The 25400-nt window shown below is 39.9% G+C and overlaps 1 protein-coding gene across 7 annotated transcripts in view; it reads left to right on the top strand.

The window, feature by feature from the left end:
* Positions 1-25400, top strand: part of LOC122686751 (ATP-binding cassette sub-family C member 4-like) — a 2082459-nt gene that overhangs the window by 279886 nt on the left and 1777173 nt on the right. For 2 of the 7 annotated variants that reach the window (XM_043891988.1, XM_043891994.1), the window contains 6 exons: positions 805-924; positions 2068-2178; positions 3088-3188; positions 4097-4288; positions 15922-16077; positions 23688-23777. The exons of 4 other annotated variants lie outside the window; for them this stretch is intronic. In XM_043891988.1, coding sequence (XP_043747923.1) covers positions 805-924; positions 2068-2178; positions 3088-3188; positions 4097-4288; positions 15922-16077; positions 23688-23777 — 770 coding nt within the window. Of the gene's footprint in view, positions 1-804; positions 925-2067; positions 2179-3087; positions 3189-4096; positions 4289-15921; positions 16078-23687; positions 23778-25400 lie in introns of those variants that run through there. One more of the 7 variants, XR_006338890.1, reaches the window with a different exon arrangement.

The following is a 25400-nucleotide window of genomic DNA, read 5'->3' as shown; positions in this document are numbered from 1 at the left end:
ATTAGGAATATGGAATCAACAAGTACACACTGCTGTGCACCAAATAGGTAAGGAGGATGAATGTACTGTACAGCACAGGGGATTTTACTCAATATCTTGTAATAGCCTATCTAGGGACAGTTCTGGCCTCACTTGTGCTCATATTTAGTCGCTCAGTCATGGCTAACTCTTTCAACCCTAAGGACCGTAGCCCACCAGACTCCACTGTCCATGGGATTCTCTAGGCAAGAATAGTGAAGTGGGTTGCCACTTCCTCCTCCAGAGGATCTTCTCGACCCAAGGATCAAACCCACATTTCCTATGTCTCCTACATTTCAGATGAGTTCTTCAACTTCTGAGTCATCCTATAATGGATTATAATCAGAAAAAAATAACTGCATCACTATGCTGTATACTTGAAACATCATAATTCAACCATACATATATATGTATATATATAGATAGATAGATATATTTTTAATTTGGAGGGGTGTATACTGAGGAGGACCTTGATGAATGAGCTAGTAAAGAATTTCTTTATCTAAATCTAGCTGTGATTTGAATGTGGTTAAAAAAAAAAAGGGTTCAAAGAGAATCTTTCATTTCCAGGTAGTTAAAGTGAAGGTTGGTGTGAGCAGGAATTCGAGGGTCACATGGAGGATGCTCTCTGAAGGGGCTTCATCCTTCCTCCCCCAGGCAGCCCTCCAGGAAGCCCCGGGTGTGCCCTTTGGCAGGTGTGTGACCACAGAACATGAGAGGCTGTTGGCTTCCTCGCATCCAGCCTCCCTGACGTTTTCTGTTGTGTGTCTGTCTCTGCTTCCCCAGCACGGAGCCCAGTATTTTCCCACTTAGCATCTTCTCTCCGGGGACTCTGGACCATCCGGGCGTACAAAGCTGAACAGAGTTTTCAGGAGCTGTTCGATGCACACCAGGACTTGCACTCAGGTCTGTAAGTTTCTGGAGATGATTTCTAAGGATGGGATGTTCTGCCTCCTGAGGCCTGACCTCCCTCTCAGGTGGTCTGGCTGGCCAGCACTTTCTTGTGCCGCCCCACGGCCCCCTCTGCACACCCGCCTCCCCCACCCCTTCCTCTCAGCATCCCCTCTGTGCGCCTCTCTTCCCTTCCGCCCCCTGCTTGCTCCCCTGACTGGCTTGTATTGTGCTTGCATCACTGTGCCCTGTGGTTTTCTGTCTCCTTAGGGCAGGAGTCAGCAGAGAGCCAGCTTTGTGTGCTGTCCTGGGTCTGTTGTAACTTCTCAGGTTTCCTGTTGTAACACAAAGAACGGCCAAGGTAATAAATACGTCAGCAAATGGCCGTGCCTGTGATCCACTAAAACTCTACTTATGGAACCAGGTGCTGGCCATTCCTGGCCTCCAGGCTGTAGTTGTCAGCTCTCTTTTCAGAGCATGTCAAACCTGACTGAGGAAAATAATTTCCTGATCATCATATTTGCTGTTCTCTTCATGTATATTATTCTTTATATCAGTGAAGATTTGCTCTAGGTAGAAATTTCAGAATTTACTCTAAGTCTATAGAATCCTGGCCTGCATCTTCAATCTGTATTGTATTTTGAAGATAAAATGGCACTTTAAAAGCTGCATGCAGGTCCTGTGAGCCGATGGTTATTTACACACTGGCTCTGAAGAGTAAACATTGTGCAGGGCCCTGTAGGAATTGAATTGCAGAAGGTGCTGGAAACAGTGTGAGCGGTGCCCCCTGCTATCAGAGCTGGGAATAGTCAACATGTGAGAGGGTGATCTTCGGGTTGACGCCCAGCACTGTAGGAAACGCACTGATGAGGCTGTTTTTCCATCTTTTTTCTCCTGATGAAATTTCTGTTTATAACCTGTGGATTGAATTTTTCAGTGCATGCTTCCCACAGAGCCGCTGGACTGATTCCTGTGTGTGTCAAATGGTGTCGTGTCAAAATCTAGCTTTCTGGACTCTTTGGGCTCCTTGGGTGTATAACTTTGCTATCCTACCTGTGGAAAAATCTTCTGTTGCTCAACTGAACAAAATTCTCATTTGAAACAGCTAATATGGCTGTTCTACTGATTTATTATACTTATTACGGTTCACAAATGCAGAGGCTTGGTTCCTGCTTTTGACGACGTCCCGATGGCTCGCTGTGTATCTAGATGTCATCTGTGCCGTCTTTGTCACTGTTGTTGCCTTTGTGTCCCTGATTCTTGCAGATGGTAAGTATAGATGTGAGTAACTACTTATAATATGAATACAGTTTATAGTTTCATTTACATTTATTAAATAAAGCTCTTGCTGTCTTGTCTAGTATATACTGTTTGACTCTAATGAATTAGTGTTTGCAGTATAGGATTCCACCGTGTGGTCTATATGAAATCATTTGTGTCTCGATGAGACCTTTCTATCTCTTTCTTTGAATAGGTTGAGGTCAATGCAAATGTAGCAAGCTGACTTGCTGAACATTCCAGGTAGTGTTGGGAGGAGAAAACCAAGTTTACTATTATATTAAGCTTTTGTCCAGTTAGCTTTAGGGCTACTTGGATCTCTTAGTTGCAGGTGCCTGATTCACTGAGGTGAGAAAGATTCTCTGTAGGAAAGAACAATCTCCTCACTGCTCTGTGGGTACCAGATGAGCAGGTGTTGGCATCTGTGCCATGAATTCACCATCTCTATTCCATAGTAATGGCACTGGATCAAAATCTTTAATAAGGAGCAATGAGAGTAGCTGTTTAGAGTTGAAAGCACTGGCTCTTAGAACCCATTGTCTTGTTTTACATGGTTTCAACGGCAGCTCCCTTGAATGTAGAAAGTGAAATTTACACAAAGGTTCTTGAAACCCTAATGATGAAAGTGAGAATAATGACATGATTCCTCACCTTGGTAATGCTGTCAAGTGTGTCCATCCTGTTGGGATTAATAAACTCATTTTGTAGTCTTTTTGAAATCAAAGTGTTTTTTTCATTGTATCATGGTCTCAATCAAGACATACTAAAAGTACATGTCATATTATCATTATATACAAATGATTTAAGTATTATAAAGGAGTCTTCTTCATAAAGTGACAGAAGAAGCTAGGTGAGGGGTTAACAACAGGAGTGACTCTTTTCTCCTTCTTTCCTATTTAGCTTTGACTCCAGGGCAGGTTGGCCTGGTCCTGTCTCTTGCCCTCACACTCACGGGGATGTTCCAGTGGTGCGTCAGGCAAAGGATGGAAGTTGAGAACCTGGTGATGTTTATTTTAACCTTCTTAGCCCTTTCAAGTCTCCTTGCCATTAAATGCCATAAAAGCAATTCTTATGTAAAATATTAAATCTGTTATTTTTACATCATAGCTAACAGAGTTTTTTATATCCTCCTCCATGTGGTTAAAGTCAATGTAAAATAGAACATATACATATTATCCTTCCTATACATATTATCCTTAATCTAATGTATGTCATGTCGGCAGGTTTTATATTCATTGTAAGCTGTCTTCAAGTAAAATAAATGGCTCTTCATTATTATACTCTTTAGGTATAATGAAAGTAGGGGGAAGGTTCTGAAATTCTAGAGAGAATATATGCTAATTTCTTAGAAACTTGTTTATTTTTGTTTCTTAATGGATAATTCCTCATTCTTGGTAAAATGATTCAGTATTTTAGGATTTTTTTGTTTGTTTAATTAATAGGTACACCTACTTCATTGTAGCATTTATTCCTGTATGTGTTGAACATCTGAATTTGCTAGTGTTCCTTCTTTCTGGTAGGATAAGCTACTTCTCAGAATGGCCTTTCTGTAGCCACATGTTACAGATTGGTGTCCATAAGTATTCTTTTCTTTAACAAAATTCTCTTTTTTCTTTTATCCATATGTGAAAAGTAGGTAAATAAAACTTTATCATTCAGTTCTGTAATACTTTTAGATTCAATATGATGTTTAAGAATGAAATTCTAAACGAAAGTGTTACGAGATGATGAATAAGTTTCAAAATCATCAAAGGTGTCATCAAATTCCTATTTCTGTCCTTTGGGAATGATAAGATGTGAGATATTTTAAACCAATTATATATAAAAGCAGAACATCTCATTTACAATCTCTGAACACCTATAAACGAGACCCTCTGTCCTGACCCACATGATGTCATGTGTCTTTCAGATGATTTCAGTAGAAAGAGTGATGGAATATTTAGACCTTGAGGAAGAAGCTCCCTGGGAATACAAGGATCATCCCCCGCCTCCCTGGAGTAATGAAGCAAGGATTAGGTTTAACTCTGTTAACTTCAGGTATACCTTAGATGGGCCTCTGGTATTGAAGAACCTGACCGCAATCATTGAAGCAACAAAAAAGGTTTGTTTAATCCAGTTGTCTCTTTAAAATCCAGCTAAAGATTTAGCACCATATTTGTTCTTGGCTTCCTTGTTGCTGTGTCAGGGGACTCTTTGTACCACATGGATGCACGTTCAATAAGTTGCTTCAGTTCTGTTCAAGTCTTTGTGACCCCATGGACTGTAGCCCATCAGGCTGTTCTGTCCATGGAATTCTCCAGGCAAGAATACTGGAGTAGGTTGCCATTTGCTCCTCCAGGGGACCTTCCCAACCCAATGATCCAACCCACATCTTTTAAGTCTCCTGCACTGGCAAACAGGTTCTTTACCACTAGTGCCACCTGTGAAGTCATATAGTGACATGATAAGTGCATCATTCTTGGAAATTGACCATGGAAGGGGCATCCCCACATTTCTTTGTGTTGCGAGCTCCCTTATGATGGTTGGAGGGCTCTGGGCTCTGGAGTTGGAACTTAATCTGAGCCGGGATACTGTATATTTTACCCGATTATTCATGAGGAGTCTTGGAAGTCAGCCCTGGCTCCCTGTCCCTAACTCTCCTATATCTCATTTCTTGCCTTCTTTTCTTCTTTGTACTTCTGGACTCTTCTCTTCCTCCCATGATATGTTTCAGTTGCAGCCTCCCCCCCATCCCTTGGCCCTTCTGACTTGTCCTCCACTCACCCACACTTGGCTGTCATCGCCCTGCTCTCACTCCAAGGCTGCTTCCTTCTTTAGCACAGATCTGATCCTTACTGGCCTGGGTAAGATGGTGCTCAAATCATAGTTCAGCCCCAAGTCCTCTCTAAACAGGGACTGTGTGGCCATCAGAGAAGAGCCCAGAATCGTACTCAATCAGGGCTGAGGAACCAAAGCCCCCCATGGAGGCAGGGCCCAGACATTTGCTTAAAGTCGGTGAAAGCAACCCAAAAGGAGCAGAGGAGGATCCATGTGAGAGACAATAGAGAGGTTTGTGTCCTGGCCCTGCCAGCATCCGTGTCTGCTGGTGATGTTCCTTTCACACTTACCTTGGGCCCCTCAACTCAGACCAGGAGAGACGCTTGAAGAAGAGACTAAACCTGAACAGACAAAGTCACAGGAAGCTCACCACCTACCTCGCCATCCTTGGGTCCTTACATTCCCACCCCCTCTGCACTCAGCTCCTGTGTAGATTCTCCCAAAGCAACATGGCCTCCCTGCTCCCAGTGTGCACATGCTGCCCCTTCCCTTCTGTCATGAGGTTGGTGAAAAATCTCATTTTCTGAGTGAAAGTGTTACTCGCTCAGTCATGTCTGACTCTTTGCGACACCATGGACTGTGTGTCCATGGAATTCTCCAGGCAAGATTATTGGAGTGGGTTGCCATTCGCTTGTCCAGGGGATCTTTCCCACCCAGGAATCAAACCCGTTTCTCCCGCATCGCAGCTGGATTCTTTACCGTCTGAGCCACCAGGGAAGCCCCCACACCTTCTGAGTTAATGTATCCGCTTCTATAAGATCCTTGATTTTTCACCAGCATTATATATATTCTTTAAAGATAGCATGTATGGTATACCTATGTTCATAGCAGTATTATTCACAGTAGCCAAAAGTTGGAAGCATCCCAAGTATTAATATCTATCATCAGATGAGTGGATAAACAAATCCTTACAATATAGTATATCCCTACAATGTAATACTATTATTCAACCTTAAAAAGAAAGAAAATTATAATCTATAGGTGAGCCTTGAGGACATCATGTTAAGTGAAATAAGCCAGAAACAAAAGGATTGAATACTATATGATTCCATGTATGAGAATCCTAGAGCAGTCAAGTTTATAAAGACAGACAGTAGAATATTGGTAGCCAGGGACTGGAGTAAAAAGGATGGGGAGCTGAGTTTTCTGGGTACAGAATTTCAGTTTTACATGACAGGAAATATTCTGTAGATTGGTTGCAAAAAACTGTGAATGCACTTAACACTAAGCTGTCCTCTTAAAAATTGTTCAATTCAGGTCAGTCACTTGGTCGTGTCTGACTCTTTGTGACCCCATGGACTGTAGCACACCAGGCTTCCCTGTCCATCACCAACTCCCGGAGCTTGCTCAAACTCAGGTCCATTGAGTCGGTGATGCCATCCAGCCATCTCATCTGCTGTCGTCCCCTTCTCCTCCTGCCTTCAATCCTTCCCAGCATCGAGGTCTTTTCACATGAGTCAGTTCTTCACATCATGTGGCCAAAGTATTGGAGTTTCAGCGTCAGCATCAGTCCTTACAATGAATATTCAGGACTGATTTCCTTTAGGGTTCATTCCAGACTGATTCCTGGTTGGATCTCCTTGCAGTCCAAGGGACTTTCAAGAGTCTTCTCCAATACCACAGCTCAGAAGCATCAATTCTCTGGCGTTCAGCCTTCTTTATTGTCCAACACTCACATCCATACATGTCTACTGGAAAAACCATAGCTTTGACTATATGGACATTTGTTGGTAAAGTAATGTCTCTGCTTTTTAATATGCTGTCTAGGTTGGTCATAGCTTTTCTTCCAAGGAGCAAGCATATTTAATTTCATGGCTGCAGTCACCATCTACAGTGATTTTGGAGGCCCCTCCAAAATAAAGTCTGTCACTGTTTACATTGTTTCCCCATCTATTTGTCATGAAGTGATGGGAACAGATGCCATGATGTTCATTTTCTGAATGTTGAGTTTTAAGCCAGCTTTTTCACACTCCTCTTTCACCTTCATCAAGAGGCTCCTTAGCTCCTCTTCTCTTTCTGCCATAAAGGTGGTGTCATCTGCATATCTGAGGTTTTTGATATGTTCTTCCTGCAATCTTGATTCTAGCTTGTATTTCATCCAGCCTGGCATTCTGCATGTTATACTCTGCATATACGTTAAATAAGCAGGGTGAAAATATACAGCCTTGACGTATATTGGTGTAGTCAGTAAAGCAGAAGTAGATGTTTTTCTGAAACACTCTTGCTTTTTCTTTGATCCAACAGATGTTGACAATGTGATCTCTGGTTCCCCTGCCTTTTTTAAATTCAGCTTGAACATCTGGAAGTTCTCGGTTGATGTACTGTTGAAGCCTAGCTTGGGGAATTTTGAGCATTACTTTTCTAGCATGTGAGATGAGTGCAGTTGTGCGGTAGTTTGAACATTCTTTGGCATTGCCTTTCTTTGGAATTGGAATGAAAACTGACCTTTTCCAGTCCTGTGGCCACTGCTGAGTTTTCCAAATTTGCTGGCATTTTGAGTGCAGCGCTTTCACAGCATCATCTTTTAGGATTTGAAATAGAAATTGTTAAGCTGGTAAATTTTATGTTACATGTTTTACCAGAATTAAAATAAAAGGTATCATCTGTGGCATGCTTTGTAATTTTCATCTGTATCTCATAGAACCCTGAGGCTTTTTAAGATCAGATAACATCTTGTTTTCATCTCTGTTCCCCAGGAAGTGGCATTCTGCAGGGCACAGTGAGAGTACTGAGGGACTGCTGGCTAGGAGAGTGAGTGAGTAACACACAGGTCTGAGCAACCAGTAACCAACACACACACGTTTCTCAGGTAGCTCAGTGGTAAAGAATCTGCCTGCAATGCAGCAGATGTGGGTTCAACCCTTGGGTGGGAAAGATCCTCTGGAGAAGAAAATGACAACCTGTTCCAGTATTCTTGCCTGGAAAATTCCGTCGACAGAGGAGCCTGGTGGGCTACAGTCAATGGGGTCACAAAAAGCTGGACATGACTTAATGACCGAGCACGCATGCATCCTTTTAACATGAAAGAATATTCAACTTAATGCTCAAGTGATAGATACCCAGAGAGAAGCTTCAGTTAATTACAGGGCAAAAACTTCCTCCAGATTGTTTCCATTTTCATCATAAGTCAGGAGGAAGATGAGGATTCCTATGGCAGGAAAGCATTATTTACGTTAGCTACACTTTTTATGAAATCCTGTCCCTGAGAACACTGTAGATGACATTTGCTTACTCGGAGACAATGTGTCCATCAGATTTCCTGTTGTAAACATAATTCTGTTAATTTGTACTGATCTTAAATTTCTCCCAAACCAAAATTATGAATATCTAAGAAACTCTGTAGTACAACTTAAGACCATAATAGATTTATATTCTTTTATCTTAAAATCTCCAAATTCTAGGGTTATGTGAGGTTCTAAAGTATGTGAGGGAAGATTGAGTTTGAAGACTGAATTAATAATTGCAGTGACTTGACTTTTGATCTGTGTCTTGGTCAACTCTCAGTATCACCGTTAGCTCCATTTCTGTGTTTGTAGATGATACCTGGGCAGTGTGTTCATGAAGTGATTTCACTCCACTTGTGTACATCCCAGGTTTCCTCTCCTGCTCACCTGTTCCAGCCCCTGACATTCCAGGACACCTCTTTGATGTTGGATTTGATTGAGAGGCTGCTTTGGGGGACATGGGAGTGAGCCCGCCTAGCAGAAGTGGGGCTCCGTTCTCTTTCCATCATGTCCTCTGCTGTCCCGATTCCTGGAAATTAGAGTCAACAGGAAAGAGTAGGCACCATAGAGGTTTCTAATTCATGCAAGAAATAGCTAGTAAAAGTAAAGACCCAAAATGAGGTAAATAGAACCCTAGGCTTCCTGGTTAGATTCCAAACACAGGCTGAGTTTCTCATTTAAATGATTTTGTGCTTGATTTAATCATTTTAGAGAGTACTGGGTCATTTTAAAGCATTTTCCAGATCTCGAGGTGGATTGATTTTGATTTGTTATTTTCTTTTCTTTCTCAGAGCTATTACTTGGATAATACATTTTTATAGATGCTTACTATACCTTGCTATAATGTGCAAAATATTGCTGTCCTACATTTTCTCTGTTTTTAACATAATATTTTCTCAGCAGCCCCTCCTTGCACACCAATTGTCCCACTTGCCCTGCTGGCTTCTTCATTCCTTGTGACTCAGATGGTGGTGTCAGGACCAGCAGCACCTGAATCACCTGGAAATTCTTAGAAATGCAGAGTCTCAGGCTCACCGAGACCTCTTGACTCAGCATCACATTTGAACAAGATCTTCCAATAAAGTCCTTTCTCTCCCATGGGCAATGTTTGATGAGTGATAACTTATGATTTCCAAGAACTTTACTTTGACAGTTTGAAATTGAGCTCATGAATCACCCAAACATCTGCTGTGTCTGAGCAGGAGGCTCTAGAATGTTCTGTGCCATTTACCTTTCAGATTTATTTACTTTTATATTCTAGAAATCATGCCTTTATGTTATAATCCAACTCTGTGTTATTTCAATGCATTTATTTGCATCTTTTCCAGTGGAGTCTGTCTTCATCATGGACAGTTTTCATCCTGTACCCGCCTTCCCTGCACCAGACTCCTTCAGGGACTGGAGGGATTTCCCATAGGCTCAGCCCTGCCTGGACCTGAAGTCAGAGAGCCCAGTGTAGCAGTGTATGTGTGGCTCTTTGACCACCTGATGGTATCAAGAATGAGGCTTGCTGTTCCAAGTAGGGCACTAGGTCTGTTTGGCCCATTTTCCAGGAACCATTGTCCCACTTAGCTGCAGGTTTCTCTCCCAGCCCAGCTGTGGGTGCTGGTTCTTCCTGCTGACAGCCAGCCCACCTGACCTCAAGTACCCTTTTCTTCTCTGTGATGTTGGCTATCTTGTCCCACTCACCACATTTTCTCCATCCATATCCACATCATGCTTTAACTCTCTGGCATTAGGATTTCTATGGTAGGCCTGTTCCTTTAACTGCAACTACATAAAGAAGGCTGAGCACCAAAGAATTGATACTTTCAAACTGTGGTGCTGGAGAATACTCTTGAGAGTTTCTTGGACAGCAAGGAGATGAAACCAGTCAAGCCTAAAGGAAATCAGCCCTGAGTATTCATTGGAAAGACTGATGCTGAAGCTCCAACACTTTGGCCACCTGGTGCAAAGAACCAACTCCTTGCAAAAGACCGTAGATGCTGGGAAAGATTGAGGGCAAGAGGAGAATGGGGTGACAGAGGATGATATGATTAGATGGCATCATCGAGTCAATGAACATGAGTTTGAGCAAACTCTGGGAGACAGTGAAGGACAGGGAAGTCTGGTGTGCTGCAGTCCATGGGGTAGCAGAGTCGGACACGACTTAGTGATTGAACAACACACCTCTCCCCACTTTCTGTTTCAGCTACACAGAGGGGCATAATAAGGTGTCAGTCCATCAAGGAGATAAGGAGACCATCAGCGAAATGAAAAAGAGGCTGACACACATGGATTTGAGTCCCATGCTGTGACTTATGGCTCTGCCATTTCAGGCAGATGAATTAATCTTGTAAGCTTCGATCTCCTCATTTGCAAAATGGAGGTGATGGGACTTAACATCTAGTTTTGTTCTGCAGCTTAAACAAAATAAGACATATTAAACACCCAGCTGAAGACCAGCACACTGTAAATACTTAAAAGATAGTTATTTGGGCAAAGAGAGTTATACTTGGGCAAAGATAGACGGTTGTCATTTTCGTAGGATCTAAAATGACCTTAGGGGCTTCCCAGGTGGCGCTAGTGGTAAAGAACCCATTTGCCAATGTAGGAGACATAAGACACCAGGGTTAGAAGGGTTACATCCCTGGATGGGGCAGATCCCCTGAAGAAGGGCATGGCAACTCACTCCAGTATTCTTGCCTGGAGAATCCCATGGACAGAGGAGCCCAAAGTGCTTCAGTCCCTAGGGTCTCAGAGTCAGACACAACTGAAGCAGCTTAGCACACAGCACAAATGACCGTAACTAGTCGTGCTGCATAAATTGTTGTCTGTCCTGTGAAAATAAGGGGTTGGCCATTTGCAATCATATTTATGACTATGGGATCCATCTGCTGTATCTATTTCTCTGTCCAGCTTATCCTATACCTAAATAGTACTGTAATAGATTACCCATAAGTTTCTTCAGTCTGAGTTAAAAACCTCAGCTCCCTATGAAAGTCTCTGTCTCAGGATAGCACAGGTAATACAAATAACACAAGGGCAAATTCAATACAGATCCTGCTTTTAGCACATACAGTTCACTTGAAGAAATAAGAAAATGCCTGTATCAGCTTTGTAATATAGAAAGCAATTATAATTTTTATAGGAGTTTAGAAAAGATGATATAACATCCATTAGGGTTGAGAGAAGTCCACTTAAGGGAACACGTAGAGTATTTCTGAGAAATTAGGCATGTGAAATACACTTAGTGACTTGCTAGGATTTCAGTAGGTGGAAATATTTGTGAAAGTCATTCCAGGAGGTGGGACCAACCTTAGCAAAGTCATGATGCCCTGAAACAGTGAATGAAGAGTTAGGCATCTGCAGAGCATTCAGGGAAAAGAACCACCCAGTGTTTAACACACAGATTCACATTCAAGCCTCACAGCTACCCAGAAAGCCCAAGGAGCTGACTTGTGGAGGTGAAGGATGGAGAGGTTTGTGAGTACAGTTTTGTACAGGTGACTTCCTGGGGCACATGTCAGGCATAAAGCTGGCCTTTGGGAGTTTAGTCTGAGAAGTGAGTGCACGTGGACCAGAGTAGGCAGATGTGGGAGGCAGAGAGCCAGTAGCTATTTTACCTCCAGCAAGATGTCATGGGAAACTGATTCTACCTTTTGGGATCAAACTGATGTTGATTAAAACAAAGTTATAACACACGAGTTTGTGAATGTGCAAGGAAATTAGTAGGAGTAGAAAATGGTATCGTATTTCTGAGAGGTAGGCTGGCAGTACTTAACAGCCTTCTCAAAAAATGTTCATACCTAGTTCTCAGCAATTCCCCATCTGAGAGTTTATATTCAGGAAATAATTAAGGTTGTTTATAAAGATTTAGCTTCAGGAATATATAGCCAGTTATTTATAACTGCAAAATATTGGAGACCACCTTAAATATCCAACAATAGGTGATTTGTTAAGTAAATGATCACATGTACTATAATATTATATAGCCATTAAGATATTTTTTGAAATATTAAAAACAGATTACAACAGTATGTTCATATTAATTTCATTTTGATTAAATTTATGAACTTTTATCTTTAAGAACACATATATAGAAATAAGGGCTTCCTTGGTGGCTCAGTGGTAAAGAATCAGCCTGCCAAGCGGGACAAGTGAATTCGATCCCTGAGTCAGGAAGATCCACTGGAGGAGAAAATGGCAACCCACTCCAGTATTCTTGCCTGAGAAATCCCATGGAGAGAGGAGTCTGGTAGACTACAGTCATTGGGGTCACAGAGAATCAGATATGACTTAGTTGACTAAACAACAACACAGAAATAACAAAGGAAAAAAAGAACACACGTTCAAATCTAGAAAGAAAACACATCAGCATCTTACAAATGGTTTTATCAGAGTGCTGGGGTGATGGCTAGTATTTATTGACTTTTCAGATTCATTTACACTGATTACGATTAAGGAAAGATGTTTTTCTAAACTGTTTATTTTGTATTGGAGTATAGCTGATTAACAATGTGATAGTTACAGGTGAACAACAAAGCAACTCAGCCATACATATACAAATATGCATTCTCCCCCAAATCCCACTCCCATCCAAGCTGCCATATAACATTGAGCAGAGTCCCCTTTGCTACACAGTAGGTCCTTTTTGGTTATCCATTTTAAATATAGCGATGTGTACATGTAGATCCCAAACTCCCTAGCTATCCCTTCCCCACAGCCTTCCTTTGGGCAACCGTAAATTTCTTCTCTAAGTCTGTGAGTCTGCTTCTGTCTTGTAAATACATTGACTTCTATCACGTCTTTTTAGATTCCCCGTATAAGGGATGTTATGACTTCTCTGGTGGCTCAGCAGTAAAGAATCTGCCTATAATGCAAGAGATACAGGAAATGCGGATTTGATCCGTGGGTCAGAAAGATCCCCTGGAGAAAGGCATGGCAACCACTCCAGTATTCTTGCCTGGAGAATCCCATGGCCTGAGGAGCCTGGTGGGCTAAAGTCTGTGGGTGAGGTCACAGAAAGTCTGACACAACTGAGCAACTAATACACATACACATATTTTTAGTCTCTTACAGTTTCTTTGTATTTTGTCATTTGAGGAGATGTTTGTCCAGGTATAAGCACTGCAGCAAAGGGTCCTAGGTCCCTTCCTGACTCAATCAGAGACCAACCCTGACCCTCTTGGAAAAACAGGCATTCACAAAGCTGCTAAAATAAGATTTTTGTTGTGAATTTTGTGTTAGGAATGCAAACTTGCTGATATGGTGATCTCCATAGGCAATTGGTAAAACCCATCGGTGACCATGAAAGACTTTCAGCCTGTAGTGTTGATGACTGAATGGTAGAAATAGCCAGAGCCGTGTTTTCTTTGAGTTGTGTTTTTCTTATTTTCCTCACTGGAGATTGAAGCTCACAGTCCTGTGGTCGTGAGCAGTTCTCAGTGCCCTGCATATCTCAGTCATTTACACAGTCTACAGATGTTGCAGTTTGAACACATAATCAGTTTCATTGGAGCTGGTAGGATAGGAATATATATATATATATATATATAGATAGATAGATAGATAGATATATATATGTATATATGTTCATAGGAATATTCATAGCATAGGAATATGTATTCTCACAGACACAGTTCTCACCTGTGTCCTGAGCTGTGTCAGTTTATACATCAGAACACTGGGAAATACAGGCATAGCTGGTTTTATTGTGCTTCACATATATTACAATTTTTACAAATTGAACATTTGTGCCAAAGCTGTATCAAGTAAGTTCACTGGTGCCATTTTTCCTACAGCATTTTCTCACTCTGTCTCTGTCACATTTTGGTAATTCTCACAACATTTCAAACTTTTTCATTATTATTATTTTTTTTTATGGTGACCAATGGTCTTCATTGTTATTACAGCCTGCTGAACCCTCTGGTGGTTAGTGTTTTTTAGCAATAAAGTATTTGAAAATTAAGGTATGCATCAATACATTGTTTTTTAGACATAATGCTGTTATACAGTTAGTAAACTACCTTATAGTATAACTTTAATATGCACAGAGAAAGAAAAATATTTTTTATTTTTATCACCTTATTTTGTGATATTCACTTTATTGAGGTGGTCTGGAACCAAATCCACAATATCTTCGAAGTCTGCCTCTACACAGAACCTATAAGTCACATATATACACATTAAAACCTACCTGTATGCAGAGAATGACCCATTTAAATTACATAAATTACAGTTTACCATAATGTACAAAATGGCAACCAGAATAAATCAACTGAAGTCTGTTTTGTTATGTGTGTATTTTTTAGTCCCTCAGTCGTGTCTGACTCTTATATTTAATTTCTATAAAGATAAATTCTTTTTTTAATGTCATTATTGATTTTACAGATTATATGTGACAATCCCAACATATAATCTGTCCTCAGAAAGCTCTGACTTCTCTGTTTAAAGGATTGAGTTTTTTAAATTTACTGAATTAATTTGCAAATGATTGAAAGCATGTCTTACATCCCTCACTGACTCCAGATTCTTAACCAGAAATGAAATTATCTCTTGGGAAGCTTCCACCAGGAATCATCAGTTGGGCAAACTCATTGGTTTAAAAAAAAAAAAAAAAGTCAGTTTCTGCATACATGTTTGAATGCATTCAGCTAAAAGCTAGCTTCCGCAACACAGTTTCATTCTTCAGCAGGATTTTGCCTGCTTTCTTAACTCATACCTGCTTAGTCTGTCCGACTCTGCAACCTCATGGACCGTAGCCTGCCGGGCTCCTGTCTATGCTTTATGTTGATCTTTGAATATACTGTTAGTGCACTTAATTTCTCTTTGTTTTGGTTTGAATAAATAGACTGATATGTCACATGTGTCTTTCTAAGATGTGATTGTATCAACTGGTTTTTAAAATCGCTTTTGAAGTGCTGAGATGAAAGGTTCCATATAAATAGCAAATGTTAATTATATTGTTAATCTCATTATGTGAATTTTGCCTATTGGCTGCTGCCCATTAAGACAGTGAGACCTGCGTTTTACAATTGCAAGATGTTTCCTTCAAGGACAGAGAATAATTAAGATATTTAATGTTAGTAAGTGACTTAGTTTTTCTACCAAAAAAATTCCTCTCGAATAATAGAGCCCTCAGAAAATGAACAGTTATTTTGTGTATAACGCTTCTGCCTTGTTGACATTGCTGTAAAATTATCCACATAATTCTCATAGTAGTATATTCTCATAGTATTCTCATAATTCTCGGAGTAGAAATACTCCAACATTAGGAATAAAGATAATTTAAACTTAATTTTTATGGCTCACTTAGGAGACTGCTGGCTTTTCACTGCCTATCGATCGATTCTGTTATTTTTAACTCTTATTTGAACCATGGGGTCTCAACTAGGGGACATTTGTCAATGTCTGACATTTTTGATTGCCACAATGTGGGGAGTGTTTCTGGTTTCTAGTGGTTAGACTCTAAGATACTACTGAAAACCCTACAATATGCAGGATATTGGGCATATATCCAGACAAAACCAACTATAATTAATTATCCCCCAATAATGAATTATCTGGCCCCAAATTTCAACAGTTGCCATGACTAAGAAATGTTTAGACAACATTCTACATAGAACTTTAAAAATTCTTCCTCAACTGGCAGGGTTTCTTCTAGGTTTGTTGTATGTTGTTAATTCTTAATCCTTTCTGGATCTCATTACAGGTTGGCATTGTGGGAAGAACAGGAGCTGGAAAAAGTTCTCTTTTTTCTTCAGTTTTTCGATTGTCAGAACCTGAAGGCTTTATTTGGGTTGATTATTGTTGGGTAGGAGATATTGGACTTCACAATTTAAGGAAGAAAATGTCAATCATATTACAGGTATGCACATCAGAGCATTCTCACATGTTCTTTTATAAGGCATCTAAGTTTGATTGATTTTAATTTGATTTTTGTTTGTTTTTACATTGGATGAAAATTTTTATTCTTTTGCCCCCAATAAAGCATGTTTTTAACAGCAGGTATTTTCAATAGATATTCTCATCACATATCAGATTTTTTAAAATTATTTTATATTGAAATATAGTTGATGTACAATGTTGTGTTAGTTTCTGGTTATAGCAAAGTGATTCAGTTGATTTAGTTGATATATCTATATATGTATATACATATATATACTTTTTCATATTCTTTTCCATTATGATTTATTTCAGTTTTCAGTTCAGTCACTCAGTCATGTCCAACTCTTTGCAACCCTATGGATTGCAGCATGCCAGGCCTTCCCTGTTCATCACCAACTCCCGGAGATCGCTCAAACTCATATCCATGGAGTCGGTGATGCCATCCACCCATCTCATCTTCTGTCATCCCTTCTCTTCCTGCCTTCAAAATTTCCCAGCATTAGGGCCTTTTCCAATGAGTCAGATCTTTACATCAGGTGGCCAAAGTATTGGAGTTTCAGCTTCAGCATCAGTTCTTCCAATGAATATTCAGGACTGATTTCCTTTAGGATGGACTGGTTGGATCTGTTTGCAGTCCAAGGGACTCTCAAGAATCTTCTCCAACACCACAGTTCAAAAGCATCAATTCTTCGGTGCTCAGCTTTCTTTGTAGTCCAACTCTCACATCCATACATGACTACTGGAGAAACCATAGCTTTGACTATACAGACCATTGTTGGCAAAGCACTGTCTCTGCATTTTAATATGCTGTCTAGGTCGGTCATAACTTTTCTTCCAAGGAGCAAGCACCTTTTAATTTCATGGGTGCAGTCACCATATGCAGTGATTTTGGAGCCCAAAAAGATAAAGTCTGCCACTGTTTCCATTGTTTCCCCATATATTTGCCATGAAGTGATAGGACCGAATGTCATGATCTTAGTTTTGTGAATGTTGAGTTTTAAGCCAACTTTGTCACTCTCCTCTTTCACTTTCATCAAGAGGTTCTTTAGTTCCTCTTCACTTTCTGCCATAAGGGTGGTATCATCTGCTTATCTGAGGTGATTGATATTTCTCCTGGCAATCTTGATTCCAGCTTGTGCTTCATCCAGCCCTGCATTTTGCATGATGTACTCTGCATATAAGTTAAATAAGCAGGGTGACAATATACAGCCTTGACATACTCCTTTCCTGATTTAGAACCAGTCTTTTTTTTCCATGTCCAGTTCTAACTGTTGCTTCTGGACATGCGCATAAATTTCTCAGAAGGCAAGCAAGGTGGTCTGGTATTCCCATCTCTTGAAGAATTTTCCACAGTTTGTTGTGATCCGTACAGTCAAAAGGCTTTGGTGTAATCAATAAAGCAAAAGTAGATGTTTTTCTGGATATGATGATTTATTATAGGATATTAAATATACTTCCCTGTGCTATACAGTAGGACATTGTTTTCTATACACTGTGTACATAAAATTTCAATCTGTGAATCCCACACTCTCAGTTCATCCCTCCCCAACCACTCCATTCCTGTGGCAACCATAAGTCTGTTCTCTCTGGCTGTGAGTCTATTTCTGTTTTGTAGATAAGTTCATTTTTGTCATATTTTAAATTCCACATATAAGTGACATCATATGATGTTTGTCTTTTTGACTTATTTCACCTATTATGGTAGTCTCTAGGTCCATCAATGTTGCTGAAAATGGCATTATTTCATTTGTTTTATGGCTGAGTAGTATTTCATCACATATATATATATATATATGTATATATATATATATATTCCAATATCAAAGAAAGGCAATGCCAAAGAATGCTCAAACTACTGCACAATTGCACTCATCTCACATGCTAGTAAAGTAATGCTCAAAATTCTCTAAGCCAGGCTTCATCAATACATGAACCGGGAACTTCCAGATGTTCAAACTGGTTTTAGAAAAGGCAGAGGAACCAGAGATCAAATTGCCAACATCTGCTGGATCATCAAAAAAGCAAGAGAGTTCCAGAAAAACATCTATTTCTGCTTTATTGACTATGCCAAAGCCTTTGAGTGTGTGGATCACAACAAACTGTGGAAAATTCTGAAAGAGATGGGAATACCAGACCCAAGAGTTTGAGTAAGATAGGTGTTAGCTCTTTTCTAAATTTTTGGTAGAATTCAGCTGTGAAACCATCTGGTCCTGGGCTTTTGTTTGCTGGAAGATTTCTGATTACAGTTTTGATCTTCATGCCTGTGATGTGTCTGTTAAGATCTTCTATTTTTTCTTGGTTCTGTTTGGAAAGTTATACTTTTCTAAGAATTTGTCCATTTCTTCCAAGTTGTCCATTTTATTGGCATAGAGCTGCTGGTAGTAGTCTCTTATGATCCTTTGTATTTCAGAGTTGTCTGTTGTGATCTCTCCATTTTCATTTCTAATTTTGTTGATTTGGTTCTTCTCCCTTTGTTTCTTGATGAGTCTGGCTAACGGTTTGTCAATTATGTTTACCTTTTCAAAAAACCAGCTTTTAGGTTTGTTGATTTTTGCTATGGTCTCTTTAGTTTCTTTTGCATTTATTTCTGCCCTAATTTTTAAGATTTCTTTCCTTCTGCTAACCCTGGGGTTCTTCATTTCTTCCTTCTCTAGTTGGTTTAGGTGTAGAGTTAGGTTATTCATTTGACTTTTTTCTTGTTTCTTGAGGTAAGCCTGTAGTGCTATGAACCTTCCCCTTAGCACTGCTTTTACAATGTCCCATAGGTTTTGGTTTGTTGTGTTTTCATTTTCATTCGTTTCTATGCATATTTTGATTCCTTTTTTGATTTTTTCTGATTTGTTGGTTATTCAGAAGCGTGTTATTTAGCCTCCATATGTTGGAATTTTTAATAGTTTCTTTTTTTTTCTTCCTGTAATGGAGATCTAATCTTACTGCATTGTGGTCAGAAAAGATGACTGGAATGATTTCAATTTTTTTGAATTTACCAAGGCTAGATTTATGGCCCAGGATGTGATCTATTCTGGAGAACGTTCTGTGTGCACTTGAGAAAAAGGTGAAGTTGATTGTTTTGGGGTGAAATGTTCTATAGATATCAATTAGGTCTAGCTGGACCATTGTGTCATTTAAAGTTTGTGTTTCCTTGTTAATTTTCTGTTTAGTTGATCTATCCATAGATGTAAGTGGGGTATTTAAGTCTCCCACTATTATTGTGTTATTGTTAATTTCCCCTGTCATTCCTGTTAGCATTTGCCTTACATTTGCGGTGCTCCTATGTTGGGTGCATACATATTTATAATTGCTATATCTTCTTCTTGGATTGATCCTTTGATCATTATGTAGTGTCCTTCTTTGTTTCTTTTCACAGCCTTTATTTTAAAGTCTATTTTATCTGATGTGAGTATTGCAACTCCTGCTTTATTTTGGTCTCCGTTTGTGTGAAATATTTTTTTCCAGCCCTTCACTTTCAGTCTGTATGTATCCCTTATTTTGAGGTGGGTCTCTTGTATACAGCATATATAGGGGTCTTGCTTTTGTATCCATTCAGCCAGTCTTTGTCTTTTGGTTGGGGCATTCAACCCATTTACATTTAAGGTAATTATTGATAGGTGTGGTCCCGTTGCCATTTGCTTTGTTGTTTTGGGTTTGCGTTCATACAACGTTCCTGCGTTTCCTGTCTAGAGAAGATCCTTTAGCATTTGTTGAAGAGCTGGTTTGGTGGTGCTGAATTCTCTCAGCTTTTGCTTGTCTGTAAAGCTTTGAATTCTCCTTCATATCTGAATGATATCCTTGCTGGATACAGTAATCTGGGTTGTAGGTTATTTTCTTTCATTACTTTAAGTATGTCCTGCCATTCCCTTCTGGCCTGGAGGGTTTCTATTGATAGATCAGCTGTTATCCTTATGGGAATCCCTTGTGTGTTATTTGTTGTTTCTCCCTTGCTGCTTTTAATATTTGTTCTTTCTGTTTGATCTTTGTTAATTTGATTAATATGTGTCTTGGGGTGTTTCCCCTTGGATTTATCCTGTTTGGGACTCTCTGGGTTTCTTGGACTTGTGTTACTATTTCCTTCCCCATTTTAGGGAAATTTTCAGCTATTATCTCCTCGAGTATTTTCTCATGGACTTTCTTTTCGTCTTCCTCTTCTGGGACTCCTATGATTTGAATGTTGGGGCGTTTCATGTTGTCCCAGAGGTCCCTGAGGTTTTCCTCATTTCTTTTGATTCTTTTTTCTTTTTTCCTCTCTGCTTCATTTATTTCCACCATTTTATCTTCAGTTATCCTATCTTCTGCCTCCATTATTCTACTGTTGGTTCCCTCCAGAGTGTTTTTGATCTCATTTATTGAATTATTCATTTTTAATTGACCCCTTTTTATTTCTTCTAGGTCCTTATTAAATATTTCTTGCATTTTCTCAATCTTTGTCTCCAGGCTATTTATCTATAACTCCATTTTGTTTTCAAGATTTTGGATCATTTTTATTATCATTATTCTAAATTCTTTTTCATGTAGATTCCCTATATCCTCCTCTTCTGTTTGTCTTGGTGGGCCTTTTTCATGTTCCTTTACCTGCTGGATATTTCTCTGCCTTTTCATGTTGGACAATTGGCTTGTCAAGGTTTCCTGGTTAGGGAAGCTTGCGTTGGTGTTCTGGTTGGTGGAGCTGGATTTCTTCCCTCTGGAGTGCAATGGAGTGTCCAGTAGTGAGTTTTGAGATGGGTCTATGGGTTTGGTGTGACTTTGTGCAGCCTATATATTGACGCTCAGAGCTACGTTCCTGCATTGCTGGAGAATTTGCCTGGTTTGTCTTGCTCTGGAACTTATTGGATCTTGGATGGTGGTTGGTTTCAGTGTAGGTATGGAGGCTTTTGGATGATCTCTTATTAATTAATGTTCCCTGTAGTCAAGAGTTCTCTGGTGTTCTCAGGTTTTGGGCTTAAGCCTCTTGCCTCTGGATTTCAGTCTTATTCTTCCAGTAGCCTCAAGACTTCTCCATCCATACAACACTGATAACAAAACTTCTAGGTTAATGGTGAAAGGATTCTCCACAGTGAGGGAAACCCTGAGAGGTTCATAGAGTCACGTGAAGAAGAGGAAAGGGAGGAAGGAGATAGAGGTGAGCAGGAGAAAAGGGGGGAGTCAAGAGAAGAGAGACAGATCTAGGCAGTACTCTATTCCCTAAGTGTTCTCTGCAGCCCAGAACACCCACAGAGATTCACAGAATTGGATTGAGAAGAGAAGGGGGAGGGAGGAAATAGAGGTGATCCGGGGGAGAAAAAGGAGAGTCAAAAGGGGGAGAGAGTAATTAAACTAGTAATCCCACTCCTGAGTAAAAATGGGTACTAAAGGTTGGATTCTTGAATGTCCAAAATTGATATCAAATACTGAAAAACAAAGATTAAAAATCTAGAGTAGAGGTGAGACTCTTAAAAATACAATATTAAAAAAAAAAAACACAAAATAATTTAAGAAATATATATGAAGTTTGCTTTAAAAATAGGGTCCTTTTTTTTTTGCAAGGTTATAGTGGGTTATTAAAAATGAAAATTAAGGAGTAATAGAGGAGTAATAGAGGACTTAAAAAAAAGAAAAGAGAAAAAAATTTTTTTTCTAATTAAAAAAATTAATAATAGTAAAAATATATCTAGGAATTTCTCTGGAGCTGTTGTGGGCAATGTGGGTTCGGTATAGTTTCAGATAGCTCTTTGTTCCAGTTTACACTTCTCAATATCTATAGGCCCCTTCCAGTGTAGTTGGTGTTAACTACAGGGATTTTAATCTGTTGTACCTATTCCTTCTAAAGTGGTTCCCTTTGTTTATTTGGCTTCTGTTTGCAGGCCTCTTCAGTGTCTAATTTCTGCCCTGACACAAGTGGGCAGAGGTGGTCTCTTGTTTAGGTTCGCTTGTTCAGTCGTGCTATGGGGAGCGAGGGGCACTGCAAACAAATATCACTGGCCTGTGTGGGGAGCACTCGCAGTGTTCCAGCCACACTGGGTTTGCCCCCACTCATGACATGTGTGCTTTCCCCTTCTATGCTGCTCAGGCTCTGGGTTGCTGTACAGGTAACCGGCCCTGAGATGTGTGCACTTCGCAGGCCTAAGCCGCTCAGGTTCAGGTTTTCAGGTACTCCACAATGGTGCAGACTTCGTTGGGCCTGCGTTTTGTGCTTTCCCAGTTGGAGCAGCTCAGGGAACCAGGAGTTTGACAAGCGCACTCTCCCCGGGTGCAGTGCGCTTTATCCCCTCCGCGGTCCCAGCCTCAGTTTCTAGGTGTGCTGGTCTGGTGCACCTTGTGAGCTGATTTCTGGCTGCGACCCTCCCGGCAGATGTCAACCATCCAGAATCTCAGGAAGTCTTTGGTTAGAGACTGGAAGCCTGTTTGCCGTTTGGTAGGGGATGCCATCTCTGGGGCCGAGTTTGCCCCTTTCCCCTCCCCCCTGCCTCCTGTCTCCAGTGGGGGATGGGCCTGTCCGTAGCCAGCTAGCTCTTCTTTGGTATTCGCTCAGTCCTTTGTTCCTAGGCAATGCTGCCCGCTCCTCTCCATTCAGCCCTCACTTGCTGGTGGCGGATGCGAGCGTCTGGGGTACTTTTCTGCTGGGAGTTGCTTTTAGGCATGTAATCTGTGGGTTTTATTTATTTTTCCTCCCAGTTAGGTTGCCCTCCGAGATTCAAAAACCTCCCCCAGACCCACTGGTGAGAGGGTTTCCTCGTGTTTGGAAACTTCCTCTATTAAGACTCCCTTCCCAGGATGTATCTCTGTCCCTAACTCTTTTGTCTCTCTTTTTATCTTTTATATTTTGTCCTACCTCCTTTCGAAGACAATGGGCTGCTTTTCTGGGTGCCTGATGTCCTCTGCTAGCAATCAGAAGTTGTTTTGTGGAGTTTGCTCAGCATTCAAATGATCTTTCGATGAATTTGTAGGGGAGAAAGTGGTCTCACCATCCTACTCCTCCACCATCTTAGCTCCTCCCTCGGAATGTGCCTTTTTGCCTTCTCCCCATCTTTAGAGACCCTGGCCTCCATACCTGCCTGACTATTAACCCTTTCAAACCTCAACTAATCACGCTCTTGGTATTTCCTAGTATCACACCAGAATTGACAATTTTTCTAGTGCTGTTGTTGTAAAATTTATCAAATAATTATATCCTCATTTTTTTTTTTATTAAGTAGGTATTACCAGTGAGGCATTGAAAAAAATCAAATCTTCCTTTCTATTCTTCAGGTTTTTCTTAAGGTGATACACCTCAGCACTTTCTTTTGTTAGTGTTTAATGGTCCAGAGGATATTTTGCAGCACAGTTTATACAACTGAAAATTATTTTAGAGATACTGTTTTTGTAAACAGGCATTTGCAACCTTATTATTAAAGATTACAGTGAATTTTGATTTTGTTCATTTTATTTATTTTTTTTCTGCAGAAAGGTTTCTTTTTATTCATAACATAGGCAAAGTTATTTAAGTCAATAAATTTTTAAGGATTTTCACACGTCCTGATTCTTTCCACTGCCAGTCACCATAGTTCCTCCAAAGTTGTCATCTTCAATAAAATGGATGAAGTTGACTAATAACATTTACTATTTTGGTTTATTTAGGAACCTGTTTTATTCACGGGAACAATGAGGAAAAATCTGGATCCTTTTAATGAACATACAGAAAAGGAACTGTGGAATGTCTTAGAAGAGGTAATTTATTAAATGTTATTATTTTGTTAGCATCAGTATATGTGTGTGTACATTTATAGCACTGCAGGCAATTAAAGCGGAGCTTATGTGTGTAACTGACTTTGTTTACCTCCTAGCAGACCATGATGACCTGTGTATTGATGATGATGAAAAGCAAGAATACAATGCCTCATATTTCCACTGTAGCTTTTCCCCTAGAATCCAAAGCAACTAGACACATTGCCTTGACTTTGTGTTGTGTTGTGTTCAGTTCCACAGCCATGTTTGACTCTTTGGGACTTCATGGACTGCAGCATGCTAGGCCTCCCTGTCCTTCACAATCTTCCAAAGTTTGTCCAAGTTCATGTCTATTGCATCAGTGATGCTATCCAGCCATCTCACCCTCTGATGCCCTCTTCTGCTCTCAATCTTGCCCAGTATCAGGGACTTTTCCAATGAGTTGGCTGTTCGCATCAGGTGACTAAAATACTGGAGCTTCATCTTCAGCATCAGTCCTTCCAATGAGTATTCAGGGTTGATTTCCCTTAAGATTGACTGGTTTGATCTCCTTGCTGTCCAAGGAGTCTTCTCTAGTACCACAGTTCGGAGGCATCAATTCTTTGGTGCTCTACCTTCTGTGTCCAGCTCTCACAACCATACATGACCACTGGGAAGATCATAGCTTTGACTATAGCAGAGCACTAAACTAAAATTTTAAATTATGGGTTCAAATTCTATTGGTGACCTAGTAAATTAATTACTCTATTTCCCCTGTAATATTCATTTTATTACTCTGGTATTAGGGAACAGCTACTAAGTGAAGATAATAATAGCTTTTCATTATTAACTGAAAGATGAGTGAGATCATACTACTAATAGTGTGATGTTTCATAAGTGTTTATAAGGGTAAATTATACAGTTGAAATGTGATAATAATTATATATTGACTGCTATTTTAATGCTGCAGAGGAAATGCAAGTAATGGAACCCTGGAGCTTTAGCAAAATTTTTACAGTTTTAAGTTCATTTCTAGAAGATATTTTATTTGTCTAGTGTCCCTTTGGACAACTTCTTTGAATCTCCTCACTATTTCATGAAATGGATTTTGAGTGTTAAGGTGTTGTTGGTTGGTATATTTTAATATGTTATTTTGTGTATTTGCCCCAGTTTTGTAAATTGATTCTAAGCTACTTACGGCAGAAAATATATCTCAGCCTCTCAACTATAGACAGATTTTAAACCCTCATAGGACTTAGCTCAGTCTTCTGCTTTTAAAAAGTAAGCACTTAATAAATACTTAATGTTTGATTGATCTCTTCAGTTCATAGAAGAATGGCTTATTTCTCTCAAAACAAAAATGTTTTTTGTTTTTTTCCCACAAATCCCAATGACACAGTGTTGTTGTTTTGCATTGATACTTTTTGTCATTTAGTGTCACCCTTTCAGTGGTAGCTCTCAAATCTGTAATACACAGATGAATTTGACTGTGAGCAAGTCAACTTGAAGGCCTGACAATCTCCTGCCAATATTTCTGGTTTTTGAAGGATGTCAGCACTGAGTCTTCACACACCCACCCTGCTTTATAGCAACTGTGAGGATTTTATGCTCTTAAATCATGTCAATTGCTTCACCTTCTTCTTGAGA

The sequence above is a fragment of the Cervus elaphus genome, chromosome 30 (genome assembly GCF_910594005.1).
Source record: "Cervus elaphus chromosome 30, mCerEla1.1, whole genome shotgun sequence".
Lineage (NCBI taxonomy): Eukaryota > Metazoa > Chordata > Mammalia > Artiodactyla > Cervidae > Cervus > Cervus elaphus.
The sequence above is the reverse complement of the archived record's forward strand: the minus strand, read 5'-3'. Positions and strand labels throughout refer to the sequence as shown.